This window comes from Solea solea, chromosome 12 (genome assembly GCF_958295425.1).
Source record: "Solea solea chromosome 12, fSolSol10.1, whole genome shotgun sequence".
Classification (NCBI taxonomy): Eukaryota; Metazoa; Chordata; class Actinopteri; order Pleuronectiformes; family Soleidae; genus Solea; species Solea solea.
Window position 1 is genome coordinate 25,342,083 of NC_081145.1, and position 23,279 is coordinate 25,365,361.

General features: G+C 41.8%; 1 protein-coding gene across 1 annotated transcript in view; it reads right to left on the reverse strand.

Moving 5' to 3' along the window:
• Window positions 1–16,366: 16,366 nt before the first annotated feature.
• The window catches only part of nrn1la (neuritin 1-like a), a 70,234-nt gene continuing 63,321 nt past the window's right edge, over window positions 16,367–23,279 (reverse strand). Inside the window, exon 3 of the mRNA XM_058646631.1 lies at window positions 16,367–18,108. Coding sequence (XP_058502614.1) covers window positions 17,808–18,108 — 301 coding nt within the window. The 3' untranslated portion in view covers window positions 16,367–17,807. The remainder of the gene's footprint in view (window positions 18,109–23,279) is intronic.

Here is a 23,279-nt window from a genome sequence, read left to right on the forward strand (position 1 = left end):
GTGTGTGTGTATGTGTGCAGAAGGCAGTGAGTGTATTGATCAGGAACTGAGTGGCTCCCAGTGTGCACACCAGTGAATGTCACAGCATGCACTTACAGCTCTTCTCATATGTGTGATTGCAGGGGAGAGAGAGAGAGAGAGAGAGAGAGCGAGGGTGAGAGAGAGAGAGGGTGAGGGACTATTGCACCCCCACCTGACCTCTCCACAGACCTGCAGGAGAACGTCTGTTGAGATCTGGCCTCATTAGAAACCGATCAAACGGCCTCTTCTCTGGCGCAACACGTTGCAACTGAAGCTCACGTCGACAGCTGGACGCTCGAGCTGCAGCCACAAAACAAACTAAACAAAGAAAAAGAAGAAGAAGAAGAAGAAGAAGAAAAAAAGGATTCAAACAACAGGAAACAGTCGGAGTGGAAAAGCTTTTAGAGAGAGGTTTGATTAGTGTCATCAGTGATTCCCAGAGGCTGATTTATTTTGGCGTCTGCAACTTATTTTCCAGCCTTTTTGCTTAATAATTATCAAATAAAACACATAAAATGAACTTGGAAGTTATTCATTTATTAGAACACCTGTCATAAAGAAACTAGAGAACTTAAATATTTTAGAAATCGTTCAAAAAAACTGAAAATGTTAGTGTTGTTTATTTGGCAAAAATAACAAAACTGAATTCACATTTTTTTTATACCCACATTAGAGACGACTCACTGGGCTCAGACATTAATGAATTAATTAAGCATAGCATTCAACCACTAAAGTTAATGTTTCTGTTCAGGAATGCAAGTAAATAACATCAACAACTAGATCGGCAATTCCGTGCCGAAATTTCGAGCATGCCTGCAGTTCTTGCGGCATGTGTCGTCGGGTGCAGGACTTTTGCTGGTAAAGGATTAAAGGATTAACATCTTAATCAAGAAATAATAACATGCTTTTACTGTTTATTCAGCACATGGATAACAACAATTAGATTTTAGCATTAAAAATCATTATTATTGTTATCCATGTACTGTTTTACAAAAAATCATTATGGTTAAAGAGCTTCTACACACTGGTGTATTAACTATTACAGAAACATAAAAAAAATGTCTGATTTAACCTATTGGAAATAAAAACATTCTAAACAATAGTCAGAAATGTCACAGTACACTGTAAAAAAATAATCCAATAGATTATACAGTAATTATACTGTCAATATATTGTTTTTGTAACCAGGAAATACCATAAATACGTAATCAGCCCAAACAATAATATTCATATATATTTTCTTCAGATTTACCAGAGCTGTGTTTAGAACACAGTTCACCTCTGGGTCAACGAGTATGGGAGTTATAGCAATAGGCTACTTTAATGGAATTAGTCACACCTGGACTTACAAATAAATAATACAAATAACCCACATTTCATTCATAGCTTTTGTGGATTGGTTTAGTCTTGACCCCTGGCTGTCCGTGATAGTATAACTGGTTTCTCTTCAGTGTGTTTTTCCATTGTTGCGATGAAGGATTTGTGCAATTGAGAAATATTTTTATTTCCTTTAAATTATATTATTGTTGTTGCTCTCCACTTTTATTGTTGTGTATATTTCTTCCATATTTATAGTGTAATAACTGGCTTCTCTTCAGTGGAAAAACACCATTGTTCTGATGGATTTGTGCAATTGAGAAATATTTTTCTCTACTTAATTTTTAATTCATATTTTTTTCTTGTTACATTTTTTATATTTAGCATATATATATGTAGTTTAGATGCCCTTGTGGATAAATAAAACATCACAGTTTGCTTAACCCTTGTGAGGTTCTTCTTCTTATGTGTTGTTGAGATTCATTTTACATCGCATTTTTATTTGTGATATAAAGTAGCAATAATTATGCATAAGTCACAAAATTCGACTGTTTTTGTTCATAAAAAATGAGCCAAGTGAACTTTGAACTGTGACATATTTCACAAATTCAATCAGATTTTAAACATTTTTAGTAATTTTTGCTCAGTTGTGTCTATATAGTTGATGAAAATGATCAGATTGCCTATAGATAGTGCTGAAAAAAACAGTGTTCTAAGGGTTAATATTTTATGTATTACATTTCATGTTTGTTTGTTCTGTGTTTTTTTTTTTAGATTTACAAACCATTTGTGTTAATAATGGAAATTGCACCTTATACCTGATACAAAAATACAATTTTTACCAACCTAACCGTCCTCAAACTTGGACATTTGGTCAGGACACTGTGGACATGAGGACGACCTCGTGTGTACCCAAAGTAGAAAAATCCCCACAACGGTCGAGCGAGTGAATAAGTGAATCTGCAGTGATGAAATTCAGGAAACTAACACAGCGACAGAGCGGGATGGAGCTCAATTGATTAGCATCAATTAGAGAAAAGGTCAGGCTACAGCTGAGGCAGTGAGGCTGCTGTCACTGGGATTACTGCAGGCAAACACACACACACACACACACACACACGTGCGCTGGTGGTGCAGTCTTTGTGTGGACACTCATGGACCGTCAATCAATCCTCCTCATGTGTAATGAGCTCTGTTGACCATTACTACTCTGTCAGATCATCTTCACCGACACTGAATACATTTTTGATGTTGCAAGGACATTGTAGCAGATCCTCGCAACATCAAAGGCTTTTTTTGAGGGTTAAGACACGGTCAATTCACCATCAATCAGTTGTTTGGTTCATAAAATATTAGAAAATGTTGCTGGGTGTTTTCTCAAACCTTGAAATGATGACGTTCTTGTTTTTTTTATCCACAAATGAGACATTTGTTTTTTCTATGGAGCAAAAACCAAGGAAAGAAATCCCCCAGAAAATAATCACTCAAATTGATATTCGATTAATGAAATAGGTGATACATCAAATCAAAATTTGATTTGCCGTTGCAGCTCTAGTCTCAAGATCATTCACGGCAAACATATAAACTGTTAAACTAAGCGGGCGTGTTACGCTGCCTCTAAGACATTAGCAGAACCCGCAAATGCAGACACAAAAACCTCCAGAGTCCAGAGTAAAATCACAAAAATCTTCATTTCAATCCAAATTGAAAAAATCATGTCAATCCAAAAACAACAAAAAACAAGCAGCAAAGCAAAATCAAAGGAAGCAGGCTGGCCACAGCAGGTAGGGACAAAAAGTACAGGTGATCCTGGAAAAAATGAAAAGCAAAAGCTGGAGGGAAACCAGGTAAAGGGGTTTCTCCGGCCAGACTGCAGGGACAAAAACAAGAAGACACACCCACAAACACACAGACACACCCACTCATGCAGACCAGGGGAAAACAGACAGACAGCCATGTAACAGGAGGGGAACGGGGAAGAGGAAATATATAAGACATAACAGTGTGATGATGATGATGATGATGAAGTAAATGGCTAAAAAATACATACAAATACATAGATATGTGAATATGAATATATGTGACAGTAAACATGAGGAGACAAATTGTGAATTCTGAAAAGTGAGAGTTTTTTTCATTTATAACTCAAAAGAAATTCATTGCTCCTTGAACCTTAAAACATACGAGTTCATTAACTCATCACTCATCACTGATTCTTGACACAACTGTTGTGTATCTACTCCTGGTCTCTCTCTTCTCTCTCTACCTCACCTCCCTCTTGTCCTTTATCTCCCCCCTCTCTGTCCCCCATTTTTCATTTCACCCCAACCTGTCTTGGCAGATGGCCGCACATCTTTGAGTCTGGTTGTGTCAGAGATTTCTTCCTGTTAAAAGGGAGTTTTCTTTCTCTCTCCATTGCTGCTCATTGTGTGAATTCTTGGTTCTATGTGTCGTCTATGCACAGAGCCTTGAGATCATGTATGGTGAGTGCTATACAAATAAAATTGAATTGAATTAATGCTGTCGTTTGTTGTCGCTGCCCAGGTACGACATCATCACACCACGCCTACCCAGTAAAGGCACTGTTCTAATCGAAGCACGAAGCCTGACCCAGGACTTTACCATTCCAAACTGTGCTGTACTGTACCATGATGAAAACACAGCATACAAATGCTGTGGCTTTGTTTAGGTTAGTCCAAATGAATGGACGTCAATGCAGTGTCCTATAAAGAAAAGTGTGTGTGTTGGTGCACGTCTGCAAAATGCCTTGAATTATATAGCTACTGGTTCGTCCACTCAAGGTCACACACACACACACACACGCTCACACTGTCCTCCTTTTTTGAAATAACAAAACCATCTTTCTTTTAACATCCCTTGACACTCACCCATTCTCGTGCTAACCTCCGGCTCCTCCTCTTCTTCTTTACTTTCTTCTATCCTCCTCTTCCTCCTCTCTCTGCCCTCCCAGTGAAACCATTCATTAATACAACCTTGCGTTCTCTCCCCCCCCCCCCCCCCCGTGCTCACGTCTCCCTTGCATATATTTTCATAATCTGTCCTTCATGTCCAAGTCTTTACATCTTCACAGTCTCTTGCTGTCTTTGTCACAATGCATTCAATTTAAACCAAATAAAGTGAGAAGACTAAGGAAGGAGAGAAGACTTCTACATCACAGTATTTCCCAGTGTTTCACTCGCAGCGATTGTGGATGCTCAGAATGAGGAGAAGCGGTGCCTCTGAGTCACTGATGTGCAAAGCGTGCACCTTTGTATGGATTTGATTTAAAAAAAAAATGATTTATTAACTTCTCTTATGAATCTAATTTGCCAGATGTAGTTTGGTCATGAGGGCAGATAGAGTTGAGTCGCCTGGAACGTTGAATGGATGAAGCGTCAGGTTACAGACCTGAAAGAAATCCTTCCTTTTTTGCACGAATGCCAGTTTTCAAGCACAGAATCAGCATATTCTCGCGTTTCACACCTGAATTAAATGTCTCTTGGTGAGAATTTCTGGAAATTCCTGGAAGTATGTTATTGGAATTCACCCAGAGATGAAAAATAAAAATGAAATGAATTCAAAGTTGTCCATGTTTGTTGGTAAAAGTCTCCTTCTTCAAAACAGGAGGTGGAGCCTCACTCCACCAACACCTGCAAATAAGCACTGTGATTGACAGTCTCAACCAGGGATCTCAAACTTAAATGTCCTTGGGGAGCACTGAACATGTAGTCTGGCCAGTTAAGTGAAAAAAGTCCAAACTTTTGGGAAAAAATAAGCTTTCAGTAGTGGGTTGGGTTTGTGCCAGGAAGGGCATCCAGCATATTTGACTCTGACTTCCAAAATGGATGTCATGCTGTATTAAAGAAGCCCCAAAACTAGTGATTGAGATTAAAACTCTTGAAGAAAAATGTTTACTGATGTTACAAAACAAGCAAGACCTCATATAATGGCTCATTAAGGCATTAAGGTTCAGTTTAGTGACCCACTGGATTAGCAGTTTTAAAGGAATTTGTTATGACAAGTCAAAGTGAAGTCTAATAAAACCTGAGCAGAGGCAGACAAGGAAAACGACTGACTTCTAAAAATATGACACACAAGAGAGCTGGCCAACACTGTCACCACGCTGTGGAAACTGATGATCTGGCAGTGGTCGAGGTGAAGAGCCGGATAGATATTTATTCTGCAGGTGATGAGGACTGATTGAAGACAGCTGCAAAGGGAGAGGCAACCAGTGGATGTGATTGGCCAGCCAACGAGAGCTTTCCCACTGTCCTGTGATTGGCCAGGTACCTGGAAGTGACGTAATTGGTAGGCCAGCTCTCAGATACACAGCTCCCCCTCTGGCACGGTGGATGCTCTGCATCTCAGCAGCTACAACGAGAGTAGTTCTTCTTCTTCTGCGGTTGAATGTACGCAACCGGATGTGCCCGGACTAGTGCTCGCACCGGGAGGCGCTACGGTGGGGAGAGGAGTGGTGAGGTATACTGATGACATCATCAACATACGGAAGTGCCGATCCGCTTCGCAGAGCCCAGGAAAACAATACAACACTATTTTTTCCGGTCTATGTCGCCTTTAAAGACTTTTTAACTGATCTACAGTTTGGCATTGTTCTGGTTGAATCCGGTGTCGGACGTCGTTCTCGTGACTCGTCCAGTGATGACACGATCTGACCAGTCAGTGACCGGCAGTCTGCCGACGCTGTCACAGCTGAACAAGGACTTGGACCCAATTGCACGACTTGGGAGATGGAGTGAAAAAATAAAAAACAATATTCAATTTTGAAATTCCAACGAAAAAGTAACAAAGTAGCAAACAAAAGTACAAACCCTGATGCGACAGTGGCACGGAGAACACGCTGATGAATCTTGACAAGACGATGACACTGGGGGTTACGCTGGTTCTCTGGCTCACAAGACAAGATGAACTGGTAACCGACAAAGGGAGACGCAGACAATATCGCTAATGGAGAACAGGTGGAAATAATCAGGGCAGGAAAAACACAAGGGGAAGGGGCAACATTGACCCTGAAACGCCGGACAGCTCGGCTCACCTCGAGTGGAACCTCACCAGTGCAGGTACTAAAAAAGGTACCAGGTATGCTATCAATAATGAAAAAGCAAAATAAGACAATGAGCTGAGCTGTGCGTGTAAAGACAGACTCAGATTAAAAACCTACTGTGAATAACAAAATGTTCCCCACTCACTATTTCAGTTTCCGGTCCTAAAAGTACAATATTCAAATAAAATTGATCATATTTATGATAATAATATTCATCTAGGGGCAGCAATAGCACTGCAGATACTGTAGGTAATAATACTAGAGGTAGTGGAGTTCCACTACAATAGCACTGGAATATATATTTCATCACACACAATAAAAGTGTTGTCAAATAAAATCCTGTTAAGTGTGTTGTTTTTGTACTATTGTAATTATTATTATTATTATTTTTTTTATAAATAAACCCTCGTGCTTGCGACTGTAACCACAGAACACAAAAGCGCTCTCGTTTGTTTCGCTCAGTCATTAAGGAGTTCAGCCTGGATTCATTTCTGCTTAATTATGAGATTTGTACAGTGTCCCTTCCAGACCCTTTGTGTAATTAAATGGTTTAATTTCACTGCGGCATATTAGTCAAACGTTTAATGCAGTGAGTTGTGAAAATATTGCTATAAGATAATTAGTATTTAAGAACTAATCGTTAAAAAAAAAAAAAAGAGGAAAAGAATAACTGATAAAAATAGTTCTGTAACGAGCTGGAAACCTGTTTTCATTGTCCTGTCATTCAAATACAGGCACACAGGGCCGGCCCGAGCTTTTTTTCACTTTACTTTATACATGTATATATGTGTATGTGTATATATATACTGTACATACATGTATATATGTGTATATATGTATATACACATATATACATGTCTTCTTATCTCATCTATGTATATATATATATATACATAGATGAGATAAGAAGATAAAGATAGACCAATCTTAATAATGAGCCAGATTTATTAGTTTGAAAAATCAGACTTTATTGCAATGCAGTTAAAACTCATCAGCATAAGTAATTCATGCAGTAAAAAAAAGGACAAAACAGAAGTCTGAGTGCGCCGAAGAATCCTTCAACTTCCTTTTAAAGACTCTCAATTAATTTCTGTTGCTGTAAAGTTTCCCGCTGCTTCATTTCAGCTTTTCTTTACAGAGGTATAATCACCCATTTCACAGCTGTCTGGTATATATAAAGGAGAGAGCCGCCGCTGTGTCGGAAACATTTGCGCCTCAAGGTCAAAATGAATAAATAAAGAACTTTTGACACAGATAACTACCCCCAGTTTTCTGAGTGCAAACCCAGGGAGAAGCTGTGTTTGTATAACTCCAGCTGAAGGTTTTCTCCCTGCTCATTCCCCGCTGCAAAACCACAGAGGAAACTCTCAGTGCAGGAAAGTGACCTTTAAAAAAAAAGGAAACATCGGGGCTGAAAAACACCTTGGCTGCGTACGTGTCCATGCAGATGTCGAGGATTTGTGTGTCACTGTCTTTGGACCGGTGGACTGTGAATTTACACGTGCTCCTGCACTTACTGTGCAGGCCCCCGAGGCCCCCGGGACTTCATCTTCGCTCTATAAACTGCTGCTGCTTCTCTGTTTACTGAGGCATCCGGCGCTAATAAAATATTCATCTGCAAAAAAAGAAAAAGAAAAGAAAAAAATGTTCCAAATAACTGCGAGCAACTCCTGCACAACATACAGCAGTGTGGCCTACGTTCACCTGAGACTCACTCAAGTGCACGGGCAGGGGTGGTTGTAGGAAATCTGAGGCCCTGGGCAAAGATTCACTGAAAACAACTGCTTTACAAGTCACTAGTCACTTGTTTGTTTCCACCCACGTTGAGTAAGTACTATGTTTGTAGTGGGAAACCAACCGAAACCGTGGCGTGCCGTGCCGAGGCCAAGCCAGGTGAGCTGGGATGTGGCAGGGGTGGAAAAGGGGCTAAAGATGCGCGGTCATCTGCCTCGACAGGTTGTGGTGAAAGTGCTTTATAAATAAAGTTGGAGTGGATTGGAAAATCATTGGATCAGACAGATAAAAATGTAAAATACTTTACAATCGAAGTATCCTATATATCACATGCTTCACTATGCACAGATTGTAAAAAACATAAATAAAAAATCCGCGAAAGCATTTTAACCGAGTCATGTTTGAAAATGAAATGACTCGACGAATGTGTTGTTGACTAATATCGATATCGGTAGATCCTCAAATTTGTGATATCGGCATCCCAAAAAAAGTGGTATCATCCCATACCTACTCTGATGGTATGAACAAATATTTTACAAGTCTTTCAAAAACTTGTACTAAAACTGTATTGTTATTTATTTGGCAAAATAACAAACTGAATTCACCTTTTTATACAAACCAAATTTGAGACGGCTCACTGGGTTTGTTCTCTGAGGAGTCAGAAAGTAATCGAGCATGACATTCAACTACTAAATTAATGTTTCTGTTCAGGAATGCAAGTAAATAACTATCTTCTAACATCTTAATGTACTTTGACTACATGTGGAACCTTTTGTTGTTGTTTGTTTGTTTGTTCTGTTGTTGTAGGTGCACCTGTGTGTAAGGCTATTTATGAATGTTTTCATGTCATTTGCAAACTCTTCTTTATTATTCCATTCATGTTAGAGCAGAGGTCTCAAACTCGTGGCCCCAGGGCCACATGAGGCCCTGCAATCGATGTCATGAGGCCCGCCACTTAATATCAAGTTGTAATAAGTCATTTCTGTTGTGTGTTTGTTATTTATAGATGGATTTTGCAAATGTGTTTTTATTGAACTCTAGAACGTGAACTTTGTATCGTTCAATATCAAAATAAACTTTTAAATTCTGTCAACTATCGTCATGAACATCATTACTGAATATGAACATCCTGATATAATCTCAAGCTTACTGAACAGTTTGTACCTCGTCAGTTTGACTTTTCTTCTCTATACTTGACCGGCTCCACTTTGTGTCTGACTGGCATTTTTTTGTTTTCCCCTTTGTTTCGTGAACTTTCTGTGAGAAAATACTTAAAGACAGCCTCCTAAAGAGTTTGTGGTCCGGCCCTGGCTTCTTCCACTCAACACAACACAGAGTGTGTGACCATGTGACCCCCGCTGGTTCCATTTTGTCCACTGCTCTGGCTCACTGTGTGCAAACAGCAGCATAAGGTCAGGCGGCGGCAGAGTGTCCACTGTAGGACAACATCCCTGACCACATTCACACAGCAGATATTTTAGGAGGCCCGCGGGGTAAAACCATCCCTGTGGTGGTTTTACATGAGCACAAGGAGTCCAGGCACAAGTGTGTTAGCATCCTGTATCATATTTCACATAATGGCCATAATGTGTAAAAATAGTGTGACTGGAATCCACTCTGAATTATTTACCCACGGGAAAAACTTTGGATGTAGAAGCAATTGTTTTTAAAGAAACACCGAGCCCGAGGGAGGATTTAGTCGGACCAAGGCCGTGTGTTCGCCTTAAGTATTCAGTGATGCAACAGAAGGCAGCAGAGCTTCTTTATTATAATTACCACTTCTGTGAGCTCAGATCATTTGCTTCGTATTATCATATGTTAAATATTTCAGGGTAAAAATAGAATAACTCAAGTTATTTATAACGATCCATCGAGCATGCCGTGTAAATCTGCAGCACATTTTATTTTATTATTGAGCCGAAATTCAATAACAACCCTTTCAGTATAATGTTTTTTATGTGTGTAAGTCATGGCCACAAAACCTTGAAAGCTTTACCAAGGTCCCAGCGTTTGAGATAACATAAAAAAAAGAAAGAAAACTGTACAAAAATTCATTTCAATGTTAGAAGGCAATAAGGACACACTCAATTAGTCAGTCAGTCAGCACCAGTTTAATGATTCCCTATAAAGGTAGCAAATCCCACTACGTTATGTGTATGTATGGATGTAAGCGAGGAGGCGGAGGAGCGCAGAGAGTACCTGTCCGACAGGCAGAGAGAGAGAGATCGGACATGAAGGTCAAGACAAAAAACAAAACTAAACTAAACAAAAAAGAGGGGGGAGAGAGAGAGAGAGAGAGAGAGAGAGAGAGGGGGAAAAAGTGTGAGGCAAGCAGACATAAGTAAAGACGTACAAGGACGAGCACAAAATGTCTCCACAGAGTTGTCTTTGAAAGCTGAAAACGCTGCATCTGCATGATGTGAAAGGACTCCTGGGTGCACTGCTGTGCCGGGGACTGTCCTCCTCACTGTCCACACTGACATGATTTAAAGTCTGTGAGTCTCTGTGAAAGTCCGTGTTTTGTCCGTGTTGCCATGAAACTTCCGTCTCTCAGGTTTATATATACATGTTTGTGTGTGTGTGAATAGCGTGTGTCGGCGTTAACGCCGGCTTTAAGTGTGATCTTCATTCCCTTTATTCACGGCGGGGGGAAATAAAGGTGAGTCACTGACTGGAAACAAGCAACAATGACACGCGTTGTGCAGATAAATGATCAACTCCACAAAGAAATTTACACCACAGTGAGAAACGTGATCTCTCTTTCACACACTCACACGCAACCTTGAGCACAGACATCCATCACCATCTGCTGTACAGAGACGACAACACAGGAGGGAAAGAAAAGATCTGGGCAAATACACTATATGGACAAAAGTATTCAGACGCCTTGGTCCCAGCGTCTTTTGCAGCTATAACACTATTCCACACGTTTTTGGAGGACTTTCTATGGTGGATTTGTGTCCATTTATTCATTCTGCAGAGTATTTATGAGGTCAGGTACTGGCGTTCATCCCAAAGGTGCTCAATGGGGTTAAAGGTCAGGGCTCAGTGGGGACCAAGTCAAGTTCTTCCACACCAAAGTCATCAAACCATGTCTTTAGAGTCCTTGCTGGGTTAGACTCTTTGTGCACTGGGACACAGTCATGTTGGAACAGAAAAGAGACCTTCCTCAAAGCATTGTCCAAAAACGTCTTGGTATGCTGAAGAGTTAAGATTGAGATTAAGATTAAGGAGCTCGAGCTCAAAGCCGGACTGAAAAACTGGAATTGAATACATAACAGGTGTGGTCAAATATTTTTGTCCGTATTGTTTACATTTATCTGCATTTTTTTTTTACTGAAAATGGAAAAGTTCACACTCCAGTACCATAGACCATATACAGAGAGAAAACTTGACGAAATCTCTCGGTTTCCTTGGTGAAGTAAATCATGAAGTAGGAGTATGTCTGTAGGTGTATAGCCACCAGGGGGCAACTCTACCTGTTGCAAAGAGATCTCTCTTTGGATCAAAGTCTACGGGAAAATGACCTACGCCAGGATCAGACGACACAAATTCAGGTCGATTTTCAAGCGTTTTGGTCGTGATTGACACATTTCCAGTGTTGGACGCGATTATGGACAACACTAGCATCTCTAGTCTCCTACGACGTGCCCCTGGACGTTGATCAATAGGATGATAGAGTAGAGATAGAGACTGCTGCTGCTGCTAGGTGGAATAGTGACACAGAAGAGCATTTTGTTGGATTTTGGCAACAGTACCTCTGCCTCTTTGACATCTCCTCAAGGGAACACCAAGTCCACAAGCTATGATTGACAACTGCTTGCCCCGCCTCCCCGATGACTTATGACCTTACGAAGTGTCGTGAACCATTATTGGTCGGGGGTCATACACGAACAAGACATGGCAAGAACGGGGATTATACGATAATCTGACATGGCGACCAAGGCAAAAGACAAAAATATCGTGTAGTCTGATCCCAGTATTAAATACTAGATCGCCCCCTGGTGGCTGGCTTTAGTACAAGTCATAAACACCATCATCTCCTCCTCCTTCTCCTCCTTCTCCTCTATAGCAGTGGATAAGGAGTTACAGAAAGTCTGATCCTGGCAACATGGTAAGAATGATGGTAATCACTGGCATTTATGTATCTTCCCCTGGAATTGTAAAGAACGGGAGATAATCACAGTCACATTTCATGCATTAAATACAATTGTATCCAATCCAATCCAACTTTATTTGTAAAGCACTTTAAAACAACCACAGTTGACCAATGGCTACGTCCCGTTAGAGTCAGAGGAAACATAAAAATAAATCTACTCGAGCTTGGATCTGTTGTGGCGTCGGAACACGGCTGTAACCATGACTTCAAGATTGGACACATGATCCATAAAAACAGGTTGAAAGAAAACATGATGTCACCGGTGAAGAGATGGCAGCACCAGAGTGCAGATAATGCTGACCCTCATCCTCCCATTCTTCTGACTCGAGAAACCCGAGAGTGAAAACTTTCAGCGGGAATTCAGCGAGAGCAATAAACAAAAGGAGTAAATGGAGCTCAGTGTGAAACAGCACAGTTTACATAAAATGTTAAAGCTTTAAAAGTAGCACTTGCAGAATATGACGCTGTCCATTTAAATATGAAATATACTCCTATATACACTGATATCCACAGAGCGGTAATTATTCACACTACACACGGCGATGCGACACAACTCATAACCAATCTGTGCATGTCTCGTCATAAAACAGTGATTTGCAAGACTGCGTGTGTGTTTAATCAAAGGAGGAGGTATTTAGTTTGATTTGTTTAACGTCTTTTTCCTCAAAACAGGCAATAAAAGTGGGATTTAAAAAAAAAAGAAAAATAATTATTTCCCATCATCCTCCTCTTCAGTCTGCACAAGACACACTATGTGTAACCAAGGGTGTTAAGAAGATTCTAGGGCCCCTAGCCCCCCCATTCTACGTCAAACTAAGACAAAAAAGTTAGTGACATTGGTGTAAAGGAGTAATTTCTACCACACAAGCCACGTCTTTCAGTACAGCCAACATTTGCAGGAACTTTTATTAGGAACTTATTTACCAGGGGAGAAGAATTCCCACCCGGTAATCTGCGTGGTTTCCACCGCACCTCAAACTTCATGTCACCCGTTCCATTTTAATAAACAAGAACATCTTGTTTGATGTGCACGGGAGGCTGCGCCATAATTTGCATCCAAATTTATTAGCACTATTTCATCATGTCCGGTGTGCAAATGACCTTTAGAACGATACGCACTAAATATCATGACAAACTAGATAGTTTTACAGCATTCTTCAGCACATAGCCCCGCCCCTCTAAAGTTCCTGGTAATCTAAAAAGTCCCTAGCGTCCGCGAGTGGGTACTTCTTTTTCCCTGGGTCATTTAGCTTTTAATCGCCCAGATTCAAGGCGATTGGTTGCTAAACTCCAGATTGTCTTATTGGGCCCTTCTCAAACCCGGGCCCCTGGTTCTTGTCAGCTTGATTCAGATGATTCAGGGAATTCTGACGCACTCAGGCTTTGACGGAGGTGACGTTCAAAATCGATCTTGATGACGTCATATGAAGTTTTTATTTGAAATCTTACATTAAATTGCTATAATTTGGCTTGATTTCATGACCTCTGAACTTTCATTATAGCAGTGTTGTCTTTGATCGCTGTCACATTTTTCAGATTCAAGGTGATAGGTTGCTAAACTCGACTACGACCAGATTGTCTCTCAGATACTTGCCAGCTCTTCCAAAAACCCTTCTCTGAGCTGTATGTGGCGGTCAGAGCTGAACCTACTGTATCTCGTGTCCTGTGTTCCATCATTAATGAAATCCAGGAGAAGTGAGAAGAACGGGTTTGAAGCCTAAAGTTTGAAAACACAGAACTTTGTGCTTGCACCATTTTCCCCCGCAGGCGACAGTTTGACTCCAGCGCTCAGGTTAACCTTCCTTTCCTCAAGGCTGAGTCTCACTGTCCCACTTAAACCTCTGGTCACAGGGATCGTGCATTTTTCACGCCGCCATCTGCCGCTGAAACTTAAAGCTACTTCAGCGTGCACAGTGGAATTGGAGGACAGGGGTTACACACACACACACACACACATACAGCTATTCTTCTTAGAGCACTGCCTAAACAAAGCATCATCTCTAACCTTAACCTTTTGTCAAAGGGAAACACTCAGTGCTGTACTTAAGTAAAAAATCTTCTTTTGTAAATTTTGTCTCTTTCATGTAAGTAAAACAATTTTAAGGGAGTTGAATTTGAAGTTTTAAGCTTTCATTAAAGATTCAAAAGCCTCTTCTAAAAGAGAATCATCGTCAAAGAAGGAGTGGGTGATATGCGACACATGCACGATGGTATGTAGTGATCCACGTTATCACACCAAATATACTGCACCATTAATGTGACAGTGATTCAGTGCTGCTTCTCTTTCTCCCACAGTCCTTTCTGTCCAATTTAACCCATTTGTCAGAGCAACGAGTCGTCGCCGCAGGCAAAAAGATGTGGTGGCGCTCTGCTCTGGTCAATAACGTTACATTTCCACTGCTGCGTTATTGAAAACTTCACCGCAATCAGATTTGTCCCCTGCAGCTTACATGGAACACGTCTCCTCATAGCAGGGGTTTGGTGTTTGAGACAATGAAAGCAGCACCTCCGCACAGAACACACTCCGAGATCCAATCTGCACGAGTTATATTCCTATAAAACAACAGTGTGACGACTGAACTGAGGCTCTGCTTCGTACAAACACATGCACTCGGATTTTCCTCCCGTCTCCGCAGCCTGCAGATTTATGCTTTTCTGAGCTTCAGCCTCCAGTGACGACATGTTATCCGAGCACCGCGGAGTAACTTTTCAGATTGGTGCACCTCGGTGAATTAGCAGCGCAGGCCTCTAATTGCTAATTCTGCCAGTTTAATTAATGCTCAAACGTACAGCAGCTGCTTTAAACCATCCGAGCACATCCTGCCTTTTTTTTATGGAAAGGAAGAAAACGTTATGGGCTGATTGGAGAGCTTTTTCTTATCCTTCACAAACTCTTTATTTCTGCTCACGACCTTTGACCTTGTAGGGTTTTTTTTCTGCCACTGGAATCCAACAGACACTGGGTTTATTTGACTTAAAGATCCAGTCATTTATCGTCGTAGGCTAGGGGGGTATATGAAAGAACAGAGTCCATAAAACCTCCATAAATCCTTGTTGAAATCCTCTTCATGTCTGAATAAGGAAAGTTAGGAACTAATTACAGACTTCCCCTTTAAAGCTAGACCAGAGATAAAATGACTTTATTTCAATGGGAGCTTCTGTGTGTTCAAAATAATAATAATGTTCTGGTTTCTTTGCTCCACACAACAAAAGAAATCACTCAAACAAGACGTTTGAGAGCGTCATCATTTTCCACTAGAACGTAATGAAGCGATGATGAAAATAACTGCTGGTATGAAGAATGAACTTTATGGGTCGACAGGTTTGACTCAATATGACTCTGTGTGGATCTCCTGAAGCCTTTAAGGCTTCTGTGTTGAGCTTCTTCACCGTCGAGTGTTTAAAGTCAGCCCGGCTTGATTTAATGCTTTTGTTTTCCTCCTTTTTGTGAAGCAAGGCAACCTATAACTTTGAGCCCCTTGTGTACGACACACTGTTAGACAGGTGGATTCAATCGTCAACTAGGCAGAACGGTGTTTGTTTTCTGGGTGAACTCATCTCTCTCTCTCTCTCTCTCTCTAATCCTGCACCAGACAGAAACAACTGTTACCTGCAGCCTCGTAGAATAACAAGCAGCTTCAGCCGAAAGCCCTGCAGGACCAAACTGTGACTACGACGCAAGCAGGAAATACACTTGGCATGTGAGAGGACCGTGATTCGCTCTGCAGAACATATTTGCTCCCATATTGTATGGCTGCAGCGGCAGGATGCCAAGGAGGAGCCCCGCAGGATTTCATACCTGGCTAAGCACCGAATAAAAGTATAAACTCTTGACTTTACTTTAACTTCCGCTGCACAGTGAGTAATGTCATGCTCCTCCACGGTTTATGTACATTATGCTCATTGTTGATTTTCCTTTTTTTGTCTCTCAATCTGCATGTTTTAGATGTTTCCCTGCTCCAACACACCTGATTGAAATAATCAGCTCATCAACAAGCTCTGAAAAAGCCTTGAATCAAGCTCTGAAAAAGCCTTGAATCAGGTGTGTTGGAGCAGGGAAACATCTAAAGGACCAGGATTGAGAAACTCTGCATTAGAGAAGTCGTATATTGCTCATACGGACTGTAGATTTTCAGTACTTGTTTTCGCTAAAGTCTGCTCCACGCTAGAGAATTCATTGGCCAGGTTTCAATCCCAATCTGGCCCTTCCAACAATCGGGGGTGCCTTCTGATTTGAACAGATTATCTGGCCAAATTATCCTGGATTTTAAGGTCATTGGATTAAACGTGTCTGATATTTACGACTAAACAGTGATTTGGCGGAGGCGTGAGCAGAACACTCGATAACCAACGACAGCGAGTCGAGTTTCTGCGATTCCCTGGAATCTCCTCCCTGAAATCTTCAAGTTTGTTGTGCCTTTGGTCTCCCAATGCTTTTAAAATCAAGTCAGATTTGAAAATCCTTTCGTGTGGGACGGTCTTAAGTTGTTCAGGGGAAACATTTATTTTGACTTCTTCTCTATTTTATCTTTCTCAGCCTTTCTGGTCTTTTTTTTCTCTCGCTGGATTCAAATATTGTGTTGCACAGAGCGCAGAGTCTTGACAGACACAAAATTCATTAAACGCCTCTAGTCTCTAGCGCAGGATGGTTGTGCGTTGCTAAAAATTGAAAACAAAATCTATTAAAGGTCCAATTTGCAACATTACAAGTTGTCAGGGAACGAATAATAACCCCGGCTTTGAATGCAGCGACCCCAAAAACAATGTAAATGTGTTCACTTTCAGGTTAATTATGCGTCTCATCACACCTCCTCCCTTTCTGGAAAATCATCCCTATCAAACTCTCTGTCTATTCTGACATTTGAGAAACAGTTTGGAACTTTTCTGCTGCTGTTGTCAGTCACAGAAACAGGAGCTTTGACAGCAGCGGGCCTCGGAGACAAGAGAGAGAGGAAAATGATGGAGAAGACGAGACTGCGCCGGAGCGAGTGATAAACCAGGTGTGTCACCGTTTATCACAGAGTTGAGCGAGAGACGATAAACAAATATGAAGCAGGAACGACCCGTGGCATCTTCATCTCCCCCACTTTTCCGGCTCATTAAAAGAGGACAAATGTTGACTCCTGCGGGAACCAGCATCTACAAGCTTGCACTAAGTAGATTTAAGGGCATAGGAGATAAGGACAGATGACATGAGGCTGCTGGTTGCATCTGTTTAACTATGCATGTGTTTGCAGGCCTGTTTGTACAGTGGTTGTGTAGCTGCGTGTGTGTGTGTGTGTGTGTGTGAGACAGAAAGACTAATTTAAAGGCAGAGAATATGCATGAAACAGCACAGGCAGTTGACAGATACATTATCAAAAGGGCTTTCTGGCCTCTGAACATGCAGTTAGACGTATTCAGCCTCTGGCAGGGCAGAGGAAAACACAGTGGAGAGTCCATGGACGTGTGGAACGGGAAAAAGATACACAAAGTTTACATCTATTCACATGAGTCCCACTTCTTTAACGTTGGTTATATCCAAAACAGCAGCAGCAGCAGCAGAGGAGAGAGTAGCATGAGAAAGTGGAGGCGGCCTGTCAGGCGAGCAGCGTGGCCTCGTAGAGACTCCTGGTTGATCTCGCCCTGGTTGGACGAGCCGCGCGAGGACACCGAGGAGACTGGGTGGCTGTTCCGGTTGGAGCACATGTCGTAGAGGTTCCCAGAGAACTGCATCTTTTTGGATTCCTGTCGCAGAGACTCCCACACGGCTGCTGCTTCCTCCGGACAGCCGGCCATCGCCACGTTGGCACAGTCATGGAAGTCATCCCACGACCTGTAGAAAGGAAGAGCACATGGGAGATTCAGGGTATTCAGATGGATTTAAAGTGGAACTGTGCAAGTCAGGTCAGAGCTCCCCCTACAGTTTCAGAGTACATGTTTTTACGACACTACTGTAAACATGCATCCATCGTCTGATGATCCCCCCCTCCCTGTCCCTCATGTGTAGCCCCCCCACAACGTTTTCTCTTCCTCCGAAAACTTTTTCCTCCTTTTTTCACCAGCTTTTCCATGATGAACGTCTAAAATAACGTTATCACTGCCTTCCTGACTTCCACTAACAGACAGTTGGGGAAACAACTCCAAACAGTCTCCAATCTCCCTGCAATAAGACATTTAACCATCGCAATGACTCCAAAGCTGTTAAATAAGGGTAAAAGTCCTGCATAGTTCTGCTTTAAAGCTTTTAGACGAGTGACCGAATGAGTTAAAATAGCATTATTGGTTAGCTCAGCAGTTTTGCTTCAGAAAACCATCCATCCACGGCCGTTATCGCTGTCCAATCCGTACCAGACACACAGTTTAGTTCAGTTTGGAACGTTAGTTTGGACGGGTATAAAAATAAATTCACCCAATGGCATCCCAGGTGAATTTATTTTTCATTTAGCACAAACTGCAGATAAAATAATTAGTCTCTATTTTTTATTAGTTTTTTGGACTCTCACCTGATTGTATGAATTGTTGTTTTTCATTACCTTTTATATTTATACCAGGAGCTGGGTCATCTCTACGGAGGCAGCCTTTCTGGACTTCCTTGTTTTTTACAACAGCCCACAATAGAAGCAAACTAAAGGCTACACAGGTTCTCCAACACACTCGGAAGGGAAGAGTGAGGAGTATCCAGCTGCCACACACACTACAATCCACCGATGAGACGGCAGATATTGTCACAGAACCAGGAGACAACACACATTTTCATACAGACAATATATCCTGCGGTACAACAAAGAGAGGATTTGGAGTGTTTTCTTACAGTAGGAGAGCATTTTTTTACTGTATTGCCTAAAATCCTCTTCACACCCAGATTGTAACTACTTAATTAATTAATTAATGCCCGTAAACTGTGCACTAATCGCGCATGCTCAGAAGACAACGCCAGAGAATATGCTAGCTTCCTAAATAGCAACGTTATGGCAGAAAAGAAGAGGTACCAACAGCAGGTGTTGGTTGCAATCCAAATACTGTTTTTTTTTTGGAAAGCTACTGACAAGAAATAGGCTGATGCAGAACGATCCAAGCCCAGAGTGAACATCAGTGCTGCGTTTGAACGGTGGCGACGACTGAAAGCTCGGAAAGGGCTGCAAAGCGATGCCATGGTGGCGCTGTTTCTACTGCACAGGCAGTTTAACTTTCTACCTTTGTGATCTTTTGAGAGTATTTGTTGTTTTTCGGCATCACGTTGTCATTTGAACAAAAAGTACCGACAGATGGTGCGCAAGTGCTTGCAAATCCACGTTTGTTGCGCATAGCGCTTGTTGCCGTAGAGTTTGCAGTATGTAGCCTGCTCTTACTGTCTTTCAAGGATCTCCAAAGCTATCTTTTAATGAATCATTTTCTTTTACGCTGTTGGCAGTCCACACTGTGTCCCCCTGGCTATTTCCAACGCTGACACAGAAGTAGAAAAAGAGATCACAGGCAGTGCTGCAACAGTACGAGTGCAGTAGTCGACCTATAGATATGAAACTGAGCAAATTAAGCCTAAGGATTTGATGCATCATTCCTTTAAATCCACACTTCCACACCAATCATCTCTGTGCTCACATGGTTTAACTAATGAAGACGTAAGTGAGGAAGTCGCTGTGACAGAGAAGCACAAGTCATTTCATGGAGTAACTCTGTTTGTCTTCTTCTTCACCGCTCGGAGAGCAAAGGTTTCCCTGTGGGTTAAACAACACTTCATTCTGTCATGGACTTTGTTGAATTGTTGCTGCTTCATATAAATGTGATTGTTTGGAACAGTCCTAGACCTGAGAGGAGAAACAATGAGGGCGGAAAACAGAAGGAAAGCGAGGAAGAACACACGGGCAGGAGTAATTATCTTACACAGACTTCCCCGGGATACACACGTCTTCTTCTTCCTTTCTTAGTGAAACTTTATGTCACGTAACCTTCATGCTGAGTCTGACAGTAAATGGCTGGTAATTCTTCCTCTCATCACAAGTTTATCTCCAAGGAAATACTGGCTGAGTGCTAAATACATGAAGAGAGAGAGGGAGAGAGAGGGAGAGGGGGGAGGGGGGAGACGGTGGAAGGAGCCGAAGCAGATGGCACTTTTCAAAATATGCCTGACACAAAACTCACAAATGCTGACAACACATTTCACATTAACACACAAAACACATTCATCTAATTACTACCACGACTTTGCCATGTTCACAACACAGGAGCTGTGTGTCTATCGCACCCTCACACGCAACACGATACAAAGCAGTTTCCCCCCAAACCTTAAAAACAGAAACATATTTGAGAAATTCTATTAATATTCAGTGACAATCTTTCCCTAAACCAAAGCCCACAAGGAAAATATCATCGTTTTTTTATATCATGGCACACAGGAGATGTTGATCCGCTGTTGCCTCCATCAGTCACTGATTTACCTCCTGTGTCCCCACAAGCTAAAAACACTGATTTTCTCTGTGGACTTTGGTGCAGGGGAGTGGGAAGTTGATAAACTTCAGTTTTGACCATACTCTTAACCAGGGTTAGTTTTACATGGGAAGGTGGAGTAATGTCATTTTATCTGTAATATCAACGGCCAATTTGCACGGGATAAGAAATCTCAGTAGAACTACCACGACTGGGAGGGGTACATTGGGGTAAATCGCTTTGTCTCTTCCAGGAGCCATTTACTGCCGTTACGTCTAATTCAGTGCACTCAGACAAGCCACATGTTCTGACCCGGGACACCAACAAAGGCCCAGACCTGGAGGGCAAGGGTAGGTAACAAACCTGGAGATCCCCAACCTGGCACCGGAAACAACCTCACCCCAACTTCCCAATCATTACATTACCCCACCTCTTCATGTAAAACTACTCCTGTCCAGATAGGGTTTTAAAGAGGTGTTGTAACTTGTGTTAAGTGGCTAAAATCTGCTTCCCTCTCTGAAACCTCCTGTGTTATCAGCGAGAACAACTACCACTCTTCAAATAACCTAAACTGTCCCTTTAAGACTCCTCAGACTGAATGCTCTACAATTCTCCAAACTGCGTGGACTGACCCTATAAAAAAAAATCAAAGTTCAATTTACTACATAATAAATCAAAGGTAGAGTCAGTCCTCATAAATTCCGGATATGCATCAAAGAAAAAAAGGGACAGAAAAGAGACACAGATCTGATGCTGGTGAGACCAACTGCTTCTGAGAAGAGCGGAGACTCATTTTTTATTCATTGTGTGGTTGTGTGGAATTGATCACCGGAGCAAATAAGATAAATATGATGGGATGTTCTCCTTTGTTGCCGCTCTGATGCCTTGCAGCCTTTTATTACTTCTGATCCTGCAAAGTGTTGATGTAAATCTCGCCGTAACTGAACAGTTGACGTTAAACAGCTTAAGAAAGTCCTTTAAAAATACAATATTTGAAGTTTTATACAATGTCATGTGGATTACGTTTACTTTCAAGCATACACACACACACACACACACACAGTCTGGTTTCCATGACTTCAGAGGACATTACATTGACATTCATTTTCTGGAGACTTCTTTTAACCTTAACCATAACTACTACTGACCTAATACTAACACTAACCTTAAACTGTCCAACATGTATTCATGCCTAAGACATGTCCCCATAACGTTACCGTGTAAACAGATTTAGGTCTCCACAGCGTGAGTAAAGTCCCTGATGTGAGGTAGAATGTCTTAGAGAGGTTCATATCTTTGTGAGGACCAAAAAAAACCCCAAAAAGATAAAAACCTGGGGATATTTTGACCTTGAGGGGACTTTTTGGCTGGGTCCCACAACTTTAAAGGAATTCTTCAGGCTTAAGACTTCCCCATGAAGAAGAACCTGCTTTTCTGAGGAGCAGTCTAAGGTTAGGGTTAAGATTAAGGTTAGGGACAATGCAGTCAATGCAGTGTCCTGAGAAGAACACTGAGCAAACCTGTGTGTGTCTGTGTGTGTGTGCTTGAATTAAATTCTTTGTGACATCCAAACCTATGTTTGTGAGGACATTTTTTTTGGCCCCCACAACTTTAAAGAGCTTTTTCAGGGTTGAGACCAAAGGGTTAGCGATAGAATTGGGGTTAAGGTAAGTGGTTAGATAATACATTATGTCTATGATATGTCCTCAGTAAGATCATTTGTTTGTGTGTATGTGAGTGAGTGAGTGCGTTTGGACTGTGTTCAAGACTTAAACACTCCAGAGGTCCAGCTGTGACAGAGCAAATGCTCTGCGACGAATGTTTACCTGCTGCTGTGGGAGGAGAAGTTGACGGAAGGGGGTGGAGGGGGTGACAACATCTGGTGATGTGTGTGTGTGTGTGTGTGTGCGGGTCTACTTGTGTGTCCTCCTAAACCAGTGTGGCTATTGCTTGTGAAATGGGGGATATTTCATACTTCATTTAAGAGTCAGTAAGAAGCCGATACACAGAAAAAGGAGGAAAAACACGGCAAACACCACATTGTCGGACTAATGAGACAAAGTTAATGTTCTGCCAGCTCACAGAACTGAACATTTTAAAGTTAGTAGATGGTGGAGAGACGCTCAGCATGCTGGCAACTAAAGGTGTTATGGTGTGTGACGTATTTGGTCAACACAGTTACAGAGATTTTTGATTATCAGGTGAGATGACCTGGTTAGCACTCTTGCCTTTGCAGCAAGAAGACCTGGGTTCCCGACCCGGTCAGGGGACAGGGACGTATCTCCACCTACTGTAGCGGAGGTGAACACACTTCATATAATAAATTGATTTCCCCCCCGTTAGAGCTTGTAAACTGGCCAATTCAATGGCGTGGTTTGGGGATTTTTGGGTTTAGGTCCGGTCTCCAGTCACAGGTGGTGCAGAGACAGCAGAAACACAGCGAGGACACTGACAGACAACCAGCTGCTCTCGCGAACCAAAACCTTTCCCGAGGGTCCGTCTGCTCTGCTGCTGCTTATATCTGAAAACCTCCAAAAACCCCACGTCGGAGCTTGTTTCCCCGTCCACGTTTTTAAACAA